The sequence below is a fragment of the Stegodyphus dumicola genome, chromosome 3 (genome assembly GCF_044657685.1).
Source record: "Stegodyphus dumicola isolate Sdum_Otavi_A_Nest chromosome 3, ASM4465768v1".
In the NCBI taxonomy this organism is placed as follows: Eukaryota; Metazoa; Arthropoda; class Arachnida; order Araneae; family Eresidae; genus Stegodyphus; species Stegodyphus dumicola.
The window spans coordinates 55,067,184-55,084,171 of NC_140770.1; the positions used below are offsets into that span (position 1 = coordinate 55,067,184).

Genomic DNA, 16,988 nt, shown 5'->3' on the forward strand with positions numbered 1-16,988 from the left:
GTGGGACGATAATAGTTGGTAGCAGAAATTTGAAAAGTGATTCAGCGCAAAATGCCTTCTCAATACCAACAGCCCGTTTGAACAACCCTTTGAGATAATAAAAGATAATTTCACCAGATAAGGTCATAATAAATTATACCAATTGCACAGCAAAATGCTTGCTGCCGAGTGATGCCTGTGATTAAATTATTTAAATTTACTTAATAGCCAAAGGATGTTTGTGTATATAAATTACTGCATTCCTTTTTACTAAAGGATACGCAAAATGTAAATAAGTTTAACCATTCCGTTATCAATTTTATTTTACACAACTTTGCATGGAAAGATTTAAGAGCATTCATCAATAGAAAATGAACTTATTAAATATCTTACTTATATGTTATTCATTTCACTTTTGCTATTTTTTCTAGCAACGGCGAAAAGAATCGTAGTCGTCGAAGACTGCTGCAACCAACTTTTCACTCAAGAATTTTGGAAGATTATATTTCCATATTTAATGAGCATTCATTAATTCTTGTTAGCAAATTGAAAAAGATGGTTAATGAACCTTCAATTGATATTAGCGATTTAATAGTTACCTGGGCTTTGGACATTATATGTCGTGAGTAATTTACTGTTTTTATTTCAAGTTCACATTTTAAAAGTATAAACAGCATAATGAGTACAAGGGGTAAAATGTGCTAAGTTGTATAAAATTTAACACATTAACTTAGGCACGCGTTACAGGTATTATATAGTAAAATGCTGCTGAGACCCTTAAAGTATCTGAACACGGTGGTAAAAAATGGCAAATTTTCACACTTTCTCAAATGCAAAACTACCTATGCATGGTCCGTCCCCAGATGGACCAGACTTTTTTTTGTAAATATCAGTTGGAAGAATGTGTACAAACAAATCCAAAGGACTGCCAAAGTATTCTTAAGAGTATATATATAAAACTGTGTGAGTAGAAGCTCTTATAAAAGTGCTTATAAAGAAAGACACAAAATGAAAACAAAATTTTAATGATATTTTTTGAGATATTTTTAGATATATATCTACGAGATATTTTAAATTGTATAGTTATGTAATATGATGAATAGTCGAAAGATTTAGTAAACTCGACATGCGAAGCAAATAGGTGAATCAATATATCACTCACTATCCAGAGTAAAACTTGACACAAAAAACAAAAAGGCTGAATATGAACAGCAAAACAGATAAAAAAAGGAAGGTGTAACCTATAGATATGGGGCGTTGAAGTATCTGGGTAAAAGATTTAACAATAAAAATATAGCATTTTAAACTTTAAATGGATTTTTCTCAAAATTTATTTTTTCTAAAAACTTTCTACCTCGGTGTAAGATAAATCAAATTATTATTATTTTATTTTTGTAAAATGTGTATGCTTAATCTACATATATAGATATCTACGGAATGACACACCAGAATATTTATTATTTAATAGTTTTGAAATTATGGCTTGTTATTAAAATAGTAACGTCGTGAATTTATCGAAAATCTTATAAAAAATTTCGAATTTCTGACATTTTTTTTATTTTGTACGATATCTTTAAAATTCTATGTCATTCCCTAGATAAAAGCATGCAATTTATTATTGTATGAATCTTTTAATATTAATATGACTTTAACATTTTTCCATAAAGTACGTTTCAAGTTGTTTTAAAATTTGCTTAAGACTTTTTGATGTCATGTTGTACTAAATAAACACACTTATTCTTTTTTTTAATACTACTTTATGTGTTAAAAATATATTTACTGGAATATTTACACATTAACACAAACATTATTACTTAGTTTTACATTTTGAAACGAAGCCTCTCACAAACTATCTTTCGCCATTTTTCTCAGTAAAAAGGACATAATCACGAGAGCTAAAATAATTTTTGTCCTCGTGCGAAATCTCATAGGGCGACGCAGTGCCCTCTTAAAAAAAAAAAATAAATAAATAATTAAAATTCCACAGCTGCATTTACTATACAGTGAATTTTGTGCAAGCAAGCCTGCACTTTGTATTTACGTATCGTTTTTTTAATCTTCATCGAATGAAGACAACTGGCATATTATATATTGAATTGCAAAATAATTTCTACTTGCAAAAGTATGTTTAATATTACATAAATCAATTTAGAAGATGCAGTTAAAAATAGTTAATTTTCATCTTCAACTGTCAATAAATTATTTATATTAATCATTTCCTGGGGTTATTACATTAGGTTAAAATCCCATAATCGGGATGAGCGCCAAGCTTGGCGAGAGTTTTTTATTTGGCGCGATTTTAATTTGGCTGTGGTTTCTGGCTGTATGTTTTCTTGTGGCAAACCTAGAGCTTTATTTCGGTTAAGAGCGCGAATTTAGTGCAGCCAGATTTTTTTTTTAATTTAATTTTGAAATACTGTGTTTGTTTTTAAAAGTTTTACTGTTTGATATTATTGTTAAATATATATGTTTAATATTATATTTACATAAATATTTACAGAAGGTTAAGCTATTGTTGGTGGGAGAATGTTGGATTTCATATGACATGAAATTTATAATTTATGAATGTTTTCATTTAATTTTATTTAATTATTTTTTTTTTAGTTTTGTTTCTTGCATATGGCAATCGAAAGATGTGGAATATTTAAAGCTTTGAACGAAAGTTGTTTAGTGTGTTGAATTCCACGACGATAGTAACTTGAATATTTTAGTTAGTTTATGATGCTGAATACGCATAATTTGCTATTCTGTTTACGTTTAAAACTGACTTCGCAGTGCTCTGATCTGATAAGTGTATACATTTATTTACTCAATAATTATTTACAAGAATTGTTTATTCTACTATTTTATGATGAATTACATATACTATATAGGACTATGCTTTTACTTGCCAAGCTGTTGGACTTTGTTTTACTCATCTAGTATTTTATCATCTCATTTTACTATTCTTTTTACATAAAATAACGGCGTTTCAAAACTTAAAAGTTACTATTCTTTTTAAGTTTAAAAATCCCATTTTAGTGCTTTCATTTAATGCGCCTAAAAAATTCCCCAAATTTTGAAGGCCAAAATAGTTTGGCGCCTACTTACCCCGCTTATGGAATTTTAGCTTTAAAATACTATAGGTTGTAAGAAACAGCAATTTTGCAAGTTAATAAAGTATTTTGCTTCTTTCTAAAACAGAAATTATTTGTATTTATACATGAGATATTTTCAGGGTAGAATTTTGCTTCTGAATTACTGTAAGGAATAGCAATTTTCTTGGAAAAAGTTAAAATGTGGAAAAGAAGTATATCGGAATGTACAAAGTATACTTTATGAATTAGCGAACATTTTCGACATATATACTTCCTCTAAAATTTCAAAAGAATTATGAATTTTCCTTAGAGCAATTGAAACCAACACGTATTCCTGGCTTATATTAGAAGCATCATAGGCAAAGCCAGGAAAAACAGGTATTAGTACGCTTTACAAAGCTGTAATTTTAATTACTCTAAGAAAGTTTTGTAGTACCTAGTAATGAAGGAAAGCTATTACAGAGTTTTTCTTTACAAAATAATTTTAAGTTCCAAGATTTTGTGGCTGTTTGAAATGCTATTTCCAAACACTCTTGTAGGAAACATATTTCTTGCTATCTTGTCACTCACGTAATACTGTATCAAATGCAGTGTTGTTGTCATTTCGTAAAACTGAGGTAACATTACTTTTGACTACACGAATCTTGAATTTGTATTAAATCGAGACTACCAAATCGTCCAAATTTTGCAACTAAAAGTAACACAAATGCAATAACTTAAATTTTTTGGTACTTACTTATTAACGCATCCACCTTTGCGCAGTTTGTGATTCTATTTTTGCAGATGAAAGTGTAAAAGCTACTGACTGATATTTTACAGATATCGATATTTGTCGTAAGTTGGCAAAAGTTATCGGCATAAGAAAAGTCAACATGTTTTAGCAAATTAAAATACAAATTTGAATTGTTAAATAAAGTTTACGTGATATATTATAAAAATAAAACACTTGAATTAGTTTCCAAATCGTTTTGTATTTTTTTTTTTTTGGGGGGGGGTTCTTCTCCTCAACGTCGACTTCTTTCGCTTAAAAAAGATCAGAGAGTTCCAGAGACTATCGGCATCTCTCTATCAAATGCATCTCCTCGTTGTTTCTCTTTGGAGAGTTTGCGGCAGAATTTCGTATTCCTGCAGAAATTTTACCGAAGTTTCTTCCATTGCTGGCAAATCCCATCAGACCATTATTAAAAAAAAAAGTTGAAAAATATCATCGTTTGTCTGCAAAAACCATTGGAACTTGAACAAAAAAAAAAAAAATAATGCACACAAAATTAACAACATTCTTTGACAGAAGAATTGCCATGAGCGTGGTTGCCTGAAGAATGGTTATGCGCATGGTTGCCAGAATTTGGCACATTTTGAAAATACGGCGACTTCTACAAAGGTTGTTGCGAAAAGAGGAAAGTAAGAAATTTTTTATGTGTTTCAAGGCGCCGATACGTATATTAAATGTTTCGACATTGTAACACAAGAAACAAAACGCTTTGAAGTCCTTAAATAATGTATCCAAATGATTAATAATGCCCACTACAATAATCTCGATAAAAGTAAAAGAAACACTCCACCAGAAAAATTGCCAAAAGTTAAACGGTTTCTTCCTCATTCTAACTATCAGTTTATGTAACAAATAGTAATTATCTTATATAAATTATTTTATACAAAAAACCAAGCTTCTAATATTGCGTGAATATATCGTATTTAGTTATAAATAACAATTTAATTGGTACTGTAGCGTATTAAATGCGAAATTTTATTAAGAGCACTCGTAAAAATGTCGTATAGCTAGCAGAAAAACGTTTAAAAATATATTGACTTTTCATGTCATATTTTCTATGCTGATTCAAAATAAAAACAAGGTATGTAAGAATTGTAAAAGCAAGAAACTTAATGTATATAGACACTCATATTTCAAGATTATTGCAATAATTAGATACTTTTTTTTTTTTTTTTCAAAACACATAAATAATTTGTAAATTATATAAAAATTAGAATTTGGAATATAGGTCAGAGGATACCGAACATTATTATGCCGCGGTAACCTTATCAGGGTCAATGTTCCTTCTAACCTTCTTCGGGAACATGCAAGGACCTGACTCGGAACAGAGAGCTTACTAAAGCTATGTTCACTAATTGTGGGAAGTAGACAGATACACAAGAAGGGTATACAAAACCCTTTATTTTTCTCTATTTACAATAACTTCCGTACTTCGGAATACACCGACCCGCTACTTGGGGTCTAACGTAAAAATATAAAACTAAACTCTAATTTAACTTTAGAATAATAAACGTGGAAGATTGGCCTTATAATAACAGGAAGCGTATGTAGTACAGTGAACTGTGAACACTACAATACGTTTAAATTTATCAAGAGGATTAAAACCTCTGGCCTGGAAGGCAACCAGCAACTGCGTAACTTCTAAGGTAAGCGGCCTGCTTCGACTCACTGCTTCCTCTCTCTCGCTTGGCAAAAAGCCACAACTTAAATACTTGGCGTTCGCCAGACAAACTTTGCATAAAAACCTTAACGCTTATAATTCTGGCCGGAAGTAGAAAATAAGAAGTGATAGTAAAGATTTAAAATAAAATAAACGTTAGTAAAACTTAAGATCCTTACAACCTGTATGTGAATATTATTGCTAAGGCACTCTACTTCACAAATAGATGAAATATTTTTGAAAACGTTTTATCAGCATGTGGAAATAATTGTACAACATCAAAATTGAATATATACATTTGTACAATGAATTTACGTGCTTAGACGTAATGATTTATACATACACAGTGTCGCTTTTTATATCGCCTGCATACATGCATTAAGATACTAAAACGTTTATAAACCATTCATAGGGACCAGTTCAGAATTCCTTGATTTTTTTCCCCTTTGAGAACATACAGACTCCACAACACGGAAGAACAACACGGGCTTACAGAAGTAAGTTAACTAAAACATTAAAGGTTACATGTATAAATAAACATTAAAAAATCATGCATAAATAAAGCGAACAAAAGCAGAGAACAGCAGTCTGGACTTCACGAAAACAGATAAGTTCACTGGCCAAGTCACTCCGAACATTTTCAAATCGTTCTGTAAGCATAATCTAGGGCCATCAAATGTAAGGCACGAGAAAATCAAATGTTCCATATCCTGAGGAACTCTTTTTGAACATTCACATAAATTGTTTGGTCGTAGATTAAAACGAAACAGATAACTTGCAAATTTACCATGACCAGATAAAAAATGAGACACTTTAAAATTTAACGAGAGGAAAAACTCGGAATTCAGTCAATGGTAAATAGAAGGAAGGAACTTTTTGGTGACTTCAGCATTACAAGATGAAATGCATTCCTCATTCCACATAGCTAAAAGCTTTTTATAATGAAAGGACTTCCAATAACTCTTTGGAATGCTAATTTTGATATCAATGGGTAAATTTAAGGCATCTTTAGCTAAGAAATCAGCTCTTTCATTTCCGTAGAAACCATGATGAGCACGCACATAAACAAAGCAGATATCAATACCTCTAATTCTAAGTGAACTAATAGTTACTAGGGTTTCGATAACTAATTTATCGCAGCTGGTAATACTGTTCAAAAGTTGAAGAGAATAAAGAGAATCAGAACAAATAAGGTACTTTGAGGATGTTGTCCCATTATCCTGGATCCATTTGACGACAAGATAAATGCACAGAAGTTCTGCTTGAAAAACTGTGTATTCATTCCGTATACGGTGTCTAAGAAAACAAACCTCGGAATGGCCTTCAAAAAGAACAAATGCAAGGCCAACCTTGTTGTTCATCTTGCTGCTATCTGTAAAGAAAACCATATGAAAACTTATTTCAGCAGTCTCTTTGATTTGAGCTAATTTTGTCATAGCCTGTTTTGTCCTAGGCTAATTTTCTCTGGGCTATTTGTCGTGGCCTATTTCGTGCAGGTACCATTTTTCTTAAACAAACTGCAACGCAAATGCGTCTTTGAACTGCAGAACACACATGTAACAAAATTTTGTTAAAAATTAACCTCAGTGATTTTTCGACAGAATTCTTAATCTTCGTCCTCAATTGTGCACTGCAAATCCTTGCTTAGTTTCATATAAAATTAATGCCGCCAAGATTGCAAATTATTAAAAATAGGTATATGGAGTTTCAGCTGGCCTCTGGAGTTTTATGTCTCTTTTTTAAGCATACCAACTGAGATTAAGATACTTATGCTAAAAAATGTGCTAAACGATTTAGCAGATTGGAAGGTTTGCGAACATTGTAAATAACTTCTAGACCACAATACACTCTTTATTGTATACCCTCGTTCTATGTGGGATAAGCTTTCATAAGTACATGTCATATTACTCAATTCATCATCCTACAGGACACAAATATTTGCTACCTTTTTTTCCTCCTAAGATTAATTTTATACTTCCGAAACTGAACGACAGAAATGCTTCTTTCTCCGTTTCACTAGCTGTCAAGACCTATTCAGAAGATAGCACCTAATCAATTTGAACCGTGTACTTGTCACACTCAAGGATGTTAAATAGAATCACCCTGCCCAGGAGGAAAATATTCTGTACTCCCTAGTCTCTGATTTGAAGATTAATAAGCACGAATCGTAAAGGCACGCTCGATTTCAAACGAGCACTAACTCCCGTTGCAGTCTCTTTAATTGAACTTAGCTTTGCATGATCCTTATACAATTCCGCTCTGGAGAGACCGTGAACCAATTATCTCTTCCTTTTCGCTGACATCTGGGAGTGGAGGTGGAAAACATGAAAGGGCGAGTCTCCCAGAAGGTAACGATCCAGGCGACATTTAACCCCAGCGAGTGTGTCTTGTTGGGCGCCTGATGACATTTTTCAAATCGATGATTATGTTTTGGAGGCAATGCTGAAGTGACTAACAGAGTATAATGTAAGAAAAATAGCAGTAATTACTTTTAGGTTTTTTGAAAATAAGAACCTTTAAAAATATGCTTTATTCTCGCTGGGATTCGATCCACAGAATTACTACTTGCTAGAGTGCTGCTGACCATTTACATCGCAAGTGATGTCAGAATACGATAATTATTTACGTCCTCCTCCACATAAACCGCAAATGCGAAGAGACAAGAAACCAGTCAACAACTACAAGTGATGAGCCTTATCACCCACCAGATTTAACTTTACTTAGAAATTCGACGACCTTTATATTATTAAACCGCTATAAATATTTCCGATATATAGTTAATTAATATTCATTGATAGATTAGATTGATTTTTTTTATAATTTGCAGAAGATAAACAAACTTTAATATCTTCCAAAATAAAAGACAGAACTTCGGTTATATTTTTATTTTATAAATTTTGCTACATTTTTTAATAAGTGTATTCGAATATATTAAATTCAGATTTTATTCGAAAAAGTGCAAGAGTTTGATATTTTCATTTTTAATTATGCATTATTCATTACAGATACTGCTATGGGTATTCGAATAAACGCTCAAGAAGGATCTCAAGAAACTATGGAATACGTGAAAGCTGTGGAAGAGTATAAAAATTTATTTTTTCAATTACCTAAATATCAATCTGAAAGTTCCAATTTTTTATAAAATTTGGAAAACGATACTGCAATGCCTGTCGCTTCAGTTTTAAATAATAGATGAGGACCCTACAGCCCTTATCCCATGTTGATTGGCAAACTGTCATAAAATTATTCCATTATAGTGAGTATTTTTTGAGTTTGAGTACCAGGTGGGACTTTTTGAATTTAAGTCTCCTATTAAAGTTGGATATTCAGGTCTTGTGATTCAGGTTGGATATTCAGTTGGATATAGAAGTCTTCATTCGTAAATACTTGGTTTGGGGGATTATAAACTGAAATAAAAAGGAAATCCTCTTTTGTGCTAGAACGAAGTACGTATTTGGAGAATTTGAGATCTTCTTTTATTAAATTCGCTTTACCTCCTCCTCTATTATGTACCAAATCTGTCCAAATAATTTTATTTCCATGAACTTTTATATGCTCTTAGGTGGTTTTGGTCTTAGATGAGTTTCCTTTAGTAAAAAGACATCGATTTTGTGTCTTTGAACGAAGTTTCTTAGTTCCGTTTTCTGCTTCCTAACACCATTGGCATTAAAGAAGAAAACTTTAATGTAACACATTTGACTGCGCCAATGCAGCATACCCATGCTTGATTAGAGTATAAATTCATGTTCAAAGGTTCTTATGATTTCAGACTTCAATGCCTAGTTGAACGTTTTCAATGTAATTTTGAGTGTGCTTGTATTTGTTTAAAATTTTTTTTCGCATTTTTGAGCCAATAAAAGAATGTTGAATCAATTTTTGAGTCTTGTTTATCTTGCATTTTGCTGTTTTGCTTGTTTTAAAGTTCTTGACATCCTGGGTCTAACGTAGTGGTATTGGTTTATTTTAACTTGAGGAATTATTTCTCAGATGTTTGAAAGTTAGTAGATTTCTTTATTTTGGCTGTGCGTTTACTTTGTGGCTTAGGACGGGCCGGATAACCCCTATATGAGGAAATATGATCGGATCCTCACAAAGAGCATTTCCCTGGACTATCTTCGTCCGTGTATGATCCCTTCCATGGTTCATGAAATTCAGCACATTCCATACATCTTGGCATATGCTTTTGCTGTGGCCGTAGCGCGCTGGTGGTTTTGGCATTGCAGACTTCGACAATGTGTACTAACTTTGATCACATTTATAGCCCGAAAGTCTTTATTTTACTCCTGAGCAGCGATGGGCAAAAGTTAACAGCAATGTAGATACTGCAGGGAAACAGTGACGTAACATGCTACGGTGACAAAAATGGTGAAAATCTTATCTTTAAAGCGGGGATGTGTTTAATAAAAATTTCCGAATCCGAAGGTCTATTGCCAAAGGATTCCAATTAAGCTTAAATAGTTTCGTTTCATATTTTATATTTTAGGTATATATATACCCACTCTTTTTACCCAGCTTAAAATTCCTTTTACTTAGACTTTATTTTCACCAAACTTAATCGCAGTAATATACTTACAATTACATAACTGTTTCAAATGACAAACATATTCATGTTTTGGTAATGTCAAGTTTTTTATAAAAAATTAAATTTCGTCAAATAAGGAAATTTAACTTTTAGTGCGATCTTCCGGTTCCTGTACTTATATTTCGGGAAAATTTTATACTCGTTATGGAAAACTAAAAACATAAAAAGTTTGTCTCTCATACGACAAAAATTGAACAAGATATAAGTTTAAGTGAAATAAACTAAGTTTTAAATGAAACAAGAAATGAGTTCAAATGAAGTGCCGCAAAAAAACTGTATGATTTAATAGTTGGTACAAAGAAGTGACAAAGAAGTTTCTATGTCATAACTGTACAAAGATGTTTCTTTGTTATAACTCGTACAAAGAAGCTTCTTCTTTGTTTTTTCTTCTTCTTTGTATAAGTTTCTTCTTTGTACAAAGAAGTTTCTTCTTTGTTTTTCTTCTTCTGAGTTTCTTCTTTGTACAAAGAAGTTTCTTTGTTTTCTTCTTCTTTGTATGAGTTTCTTCTTTGTACAAAGAAGTTTCTTCTTTGTTATAACTCGTACAAAGAAGTTTCTTCTTTGTTTTTTCTTCTTCTTTGTATGAGTTTCTTCTTTGTACAAAGAAGTTTCCTCTTTGTTTTTCTTCTTCTTTGTATGAATTTTTTCTTTGTTTCCTTCTTCTTTGTATGAATTTCTTCTTTGTTTTCTTTTTCTTTGTATGAGTTTCTTCTTTGTACAAAGAAGTTTCTTCTTTGTTATAACTCATACAAAGAAGTTTCTTCTTTGTTTTTTCTTCTTCTTTGTACAAAGAAGTCTCTTCTTTATTATAAGTCGTACAAAGACGTTTCTTCGTTATAAGTGTGGTGTCCACATCATATTTTTTGTAAGTTTTGAAAAATAAAAGTTCGATGTTCGATCAAAATAGTGACATTTCTTTAAACACTTCACTACAATATGCTCATAGTACATGGAACTCTAAGCAATTAAAGAGTTACACGATAGATGTCTTTATTTTCGATCAAATTTTAGTGCTCAAGCACTAACGGCATGTTTTCTCGGAACTTAACCATAAAAATACTTCTCTTAGAAAATTAACATTTTCTGTAATAGAAAGTATCCTTTACTTAATTTAGCTTAATTTGCAATACAAAATCGTCGGAACATCGGAACATTAGCCAGGTACGATGAATCGAGTTATCTGAAGTTAACTAACTACTTATATTGATTTTTATTTTCAGGTTCTTAGATCTAGTTATGTACCGACTGCTGAGGCCATGGCTTAAATCTGATTTCATATTTTACCGGACTTCTGCAGGCCAAAGATACCTAAAAGTTATAAATACCTACCATAATTTCACCAGAAAAGTAATGAATTTTAATAAAAGTTTTAATTTTTGTTAAAAGTCGTTTGAAATGCAGAGGGTGTTCAGACATTTTTGTAACGATTTTGCAAAGATTTATATATAAACAAACCTTAGAATTTTATTTTCTGATATGTGCCGTCTGATAGTCCTTTTACTGAACTAGTTACTACATCTTGATTTCCAAGATATGCTCATAGTACATGAAACTCTAAGCAATTAAAGAGTCCTTTTCAAACAAGTCATTTTCTTAAAACATCAACGTTGATTTTGTTCCACTCATCATTCACAGTCTTCCAGAGTCCATCCAATCTTTTGGGATGCCGCTTATAAAGAGGATGTTTAAAAAATCCAGATGCACAGTAATCCATAATGGGATGCACAGCAATGGATGAGTTTGGGTGTGATGCACTTAAAGGGAATAGCTTCAATTCCATTTTCATTTCTCAATTTATCAAAAAATGGAGCAGCAGATTTAGAGGTATGACCTGGAGCCTTATCCTGATGGACATAGTCAAGATTGTTTAGACAAAGGGATGGAATTTCTTCTTTAAAAATAGGTGCTAAAGCGTATGTCAGATAGCAATCCGAATTAATTTTGACATTTTTTTCAACTTTCCTTATTTTAAGTTCTCCGATAAGAGAATCCAGTAATAACTATAAAACCGTTAGAAAAACTGTCCTTGTTTTCTCTGAACCAACATATTAAGTCTTTTTCTTCTCTTTTCCGGTAGTAAATCTATGTTTCTGTATTGCAATAATATATGTCTATCCAAGCCTCATCAACTGTAATATTTCCATTTTTCATCTGCTAAATAATTTTCATACAGCAATCTTCACATAGTCTTACGCTGAGAAACATGTTTCAGCTTTCGGCGACGAACATCATGCTTTTTTGTTTGATTAGCTTTATCGATAAACTCTCGGTGCGCCCTTATGGCGCCACAGGGAGTTGTTGCGTCTGGATAGGGAAGGGCGTGGGATATATGCCTTTTTACCTCTGTTAGACGCCAAGCGTCCCCGTCCTCCGTCACCTGTCACCTGTTTGATTAGCTTTAAATGAGATTTTATAATTTTGTTCACTGTTCCTACAGAGGTATTTAAAGATTTGCAATACCTCTTTGGGGGGGGGCTGTATTTTCCTTTAAAACATGGGATCCGAATTTAGATTTAATAAGAGCTGTAGCTACCTTTGTTGGGTATGCAGGTTTTGCCTTTTTTTAGTCAGATGTAAACTTTGATGTTTCTTTCCTTTCATACTAATTATGTCACTTATTTTACGTGTAAAATTTTAACATATTAATGTTACATGTTTAACATGTTTAATATTAAAACACTATAATAACATGTTTAATATTAAAACACTCTTTTCACATCTTTTTTTTAATAATTGAAGGAGAGTATTTCTCTTTAGACAGCGCAAAAATATAACCTTAGATCCATTGTTTATTTTTTAGAATATTTTTAATGCTTCAGAGAATAATTAGACCTTACTCCAATTGGATGTTAGTTTACGTTTGTATTTTAAATTGAATATTTAAATTCATGAAGAAATTCAATGTCGATTCAAAAATGTGTGAACACCGTCTGTGCAAATGTTTTTTGAATTCAACTTATTTCTTTGAAATAAGTCTAATGTTTCTTTAACATAAGTAGAGATTGCACATTCCAATCCTCATATCCGCAAAGCATCAAAAAACCCTAGTTTTTTTACCGGAATCAAAGAGTCCAGCTGTATAGTAATAATTCTAGTCTTTTGAATGCTAACCTTAAATCCCGTTAAATGTTTCAAATTAAAACTTTTAAGAGATTAGTTTTATTGACTACTTCAAACTGAAACTTTCGTTCGAATAAGAATGTCGGTTTCTGAAAAGAGGTTACCTTTACTCAAACGTTTTTAATGTGTGTTGAGAAATTAAACTTAAAGCTTTCAAAATTTTAAGTATACACTTCATTTACTAAATTCCATTCGTATTATAAAAATATAGGTGTGTGATAAAAAAAACTTCTTCTTACACTTGTTTTCTATCAAACGTATATTTCAAATTTTGCTTTGATTTAAAACTTGGGGTATTATTTCAGAGTTTGTTTCCTTTTAATTATTCTTACAGGAAATATTTGAGAAATTCTCTGATCTCTATTCGAATAAAGATTTGTAGTCGAGAAAATTTAAGATTCGTTCCACTTCCAGTGATAAGTACCATTTTCTTTCCATTTCTTTTTCTACTGGATGATATATTAAAAAATGTAAAATTATCATTTGTTCTACACACATCAGCCACTGGAATGTTATGACTATAATTTTGTTTTATTTTCCAATTATGAGATTTTGTTGCCTCTCATTTTAATTTACTTTCTGATGTTTTCAGGGAATTTACGAAATTTGCCACCTGTAAATATTTGCTGGTATTAGCTTAAATGTCAGCAACTATCACAGCATAAAAACCACCGTTTTATACTCTGCATTATTACATTCAGATTCTTGGCTTTCTTGTCATATCAGGTTCAATGTTTCTTCTAACCTTCTTCGGAAACATACAATGACCTGACTAGAACAGAGAGCTTACTAAAGCTATGTTCACTAATTGTAGTAAGTAGACAGGATACAGACGAAGGGTATACAAAACCCTTTATTTTTTTCTTTATATACAATGACTTCCGTACTTCTAAATACAATGACCCTCCACTCGGGGTCTAACTTAAAAGATATCAAAATAAAACTAAACTCTAATTTAACTTTAGAATAAGATTGGCCTTATAATAACAGAAAGCGTATGTAGCACAGAGACTGTGAACACTACAATACGTTTAATTTATCAAGAGGATTAAAACCTCTGGCCTGGAAGGCAAAGTAGCAACTGCGTAACTTCTAAGGTAAGCGGCCTGCTTCGAACTCACGGCTTCCTCTCTTCTGCTTGGCAAAAAGGCCACACTTAAATACTTGGCGTTCGCCAGACAACTTTGCATAAACTCCTTCACGCTTATAATTCTGGCCGGAAGTAGAAAATAAGAAGTGATAGTAAAGATTTAAAATAAAATAAACGTTAGTAAAACTTAAGATCCTTACATACTTCCCGCCAGAGTTAATTAGTTTGAAACTGAGGTCTAAAACGACCTTGTTGAAAACTTTTAGCTCTAGAAACTAACGCGAGGCCAACCTTTTACAGTCATAACTTAGCTAGAAACTAGAAAATTTTAAAAGAAAGAAATTTGTTACAATAGCAGCTCCCGGAATATACAACAATCTTTTTTCTTTTTCATCTGTACTGCATCAAAACAGGAGCTTTATTCAATTCTGGTTCCTTCCAGAGATCTGGAAGGAAAACTAGTTTAATGAAATGTTACAGAATGACATTGTAAATAACATATAGAATATACTTTTCTTAACATTCTTATTTCATTCATGACTATTTTAATTATCTCTCCCCGTGCTCTCTGACATGTGTTGTAAAAACACCAAACACGAATGTGTTTCTGTCTATGTGTTCAACACTTCCTCCTACAATCAAAACACTAACGTGTTAAAATTCAACATACGAGACCTCTTAACACACCCTAATTTCAACTCTAGACCCTGAGGTACTATTCTGAAAGTGGCTAACTCTAAAGTGTAGCGTCAGAGAGCCTAACTACATCATTCAACCTTTAACACATATTCACCATGATTTAATCTTTACAGTCACACAAATAACAAATTTTTTTAACATTACTTTCACTTTTACCATATCACGGTATTTCTAAACATTCAAAATAACAGTTCACATGTATACAAGAACATATCAAGATGCCGTTAATTTTACACATTTGAAAACATACATTAGTAGTACATTGTTAACTTCTATTCTTTTCAAAGCAAGTGCCAATTCTTTCTACATTGAAATAATACCACATTTCAAAAAGTCTTTCAGACTAAAACTTCTTCCTTGTTAGAATGTTTTAAATAAAATTTATACAATAACTTTTTACAATATTTAAGTCTTTATACAACGCTATTATACATCAACTTTAGTTTTACGCGCGAGTAATTGGAAAACATAATAAGAAAATCGGTCACAACTCATTTCTCGCCCTTTTGGCGATAAAGGTAGACCTCGCATGAGGTAAAACTTCTTGAAATCTGCCACTTGCAGTAAGAATGAAAGATTAACTTAAGTTTGTAAAGTAACATAAAATTTTACTTATCTTTGTAATATTCAGACATCCTTTTCTGGGCCCAGTCTTTAAAGGTGCTGCAGACCGTAGCTTGGTTGATCCTCCTTCTTGTACGGGCTCGCCCTTCAGTGCTTTCCTCTGGAAGCTTCCGTTTTTCACCACTACGGCCACCCTTGAACATCTTCCTTCTGTCCTCTGCTTGTGGTCTTGGCCGTTTGAAGGCAGCTGGTCTTGGTGGAACCGGGAAACTTCTGTCATGATCCTGCTTGGACCTCGTTGTTGGCCGTTCAAATTTTTCTTGTACTTTTTCCTCCGCCGCTGATGGCCCTTCCGCAGTTCGGCGACTTTTGCTGCGGAGAGTTCTGTCGGATGAGTCAATCTTCCGTTTCACAGCCGGGTTATAGTTGCCGTCGTTTCTCCCGGTCTTTTCCACATACGTCGTCCTTCTCCCTTCTTCATTCTGGGGGTGTTCGTGAACTCTGTTTTTTGGACGGTGGAACGGCTTCTTTTTCTTTGTACCTTCAATTTTTCCGCGGGGCAATTTTCTTTTCACTTGCTTCTGTCTCTCAATGGCTTGCCCTTGTACTTGTCGTTTTCCCACCTCTGGAACTTGTACCTGCGGTGTCTGCCGTACCGGATCCTGCAAAAGATCTGAAAAGATTTGCATTTTATTACGGTCATAGAATGGTTTTATCTGGTCAATGTTTGCGGAACAGGTTTCACCATTTCTTGCCTTTAACACTACAACAGCGTGAGTTATTTTTTCTATAACATATGGTCCTTCAAAGCGTGGAAAAAATTTGGCAGTTTTATCTTCTGGTGCTGAAGAAAGTGAATGCTTAATTTTTAGTACTTCATCCCCTACTTTATAAGTTACTCCCCGTCGTTTCAAGTCATAATACAATTTTTGTTTTCTTTGTGCTACTTCCGTATTCTTTTTTGCTTCTTTTATTAGTTTTTCTATATCACCCATTTTAAATTCTGGGGCTCTTTGTTGCACATAAAATAGTTTATCTAACGGTGTTATAACCTTTCTGCCTAGAAATAACTCAGCAGGAGTTTTGCCCGTTGTATCATGTTTTGCGGTCCTAAGGGCGAAAGCAAATTCATTGACATAGTTATCCCAGCTTTTATGAAAATTTTTAACATAACTACGGATAATTTTCACTATATTTCTGTTGACCCGTTCCGCTATATTTGATTGCGGCCGATACGGGACCATTTTTAAATGACGTATGCCCAGTTTTTGGCACATGTCTTCAAATATATTACTTACAAATTGAGGACCATTATCCGATATAACTTTTAGGGGCGCCCCGTATTTTAAAATATATTTATTTAAAATAGAATCGGTAACTAATTTCGCGGAGGCTCGTTTTAAGGGAACAATTTCGGTCCATTTACTAAAATGATCAACTATAAC

General features: G+C 32.6%; 1 protein-coding gene across 1 annotated transcript in view; it reads left to right on the plus strand.

Moving 5' to 3' along the window:
• The first annotated feature begins 534 nt into the window (after window positions 1-534).
• The window catches only part of LOC146997987 (cytochrome P450 4C1-like), a 35,033-nt gene continuing 18,579 nt past the window's right edge, over window positions 535-16,988 (plus strand). Inside the window, exons 1-3 of the mRNA XM_085812424.1 lie at window positions 535-601; window positions 8,494-8,569; window positions 11,291-11,417. Coding sequence (XP_085668550.1) covers window positions 535-601; window positions 8,494-8,569; window positions 11,291-11,417 — 270 coding nt within the window. The remainder of the gene's footprint in view (window positions 602-8,493; window positions 8,570-11,290; window positions 11,418-16,988) is intronic.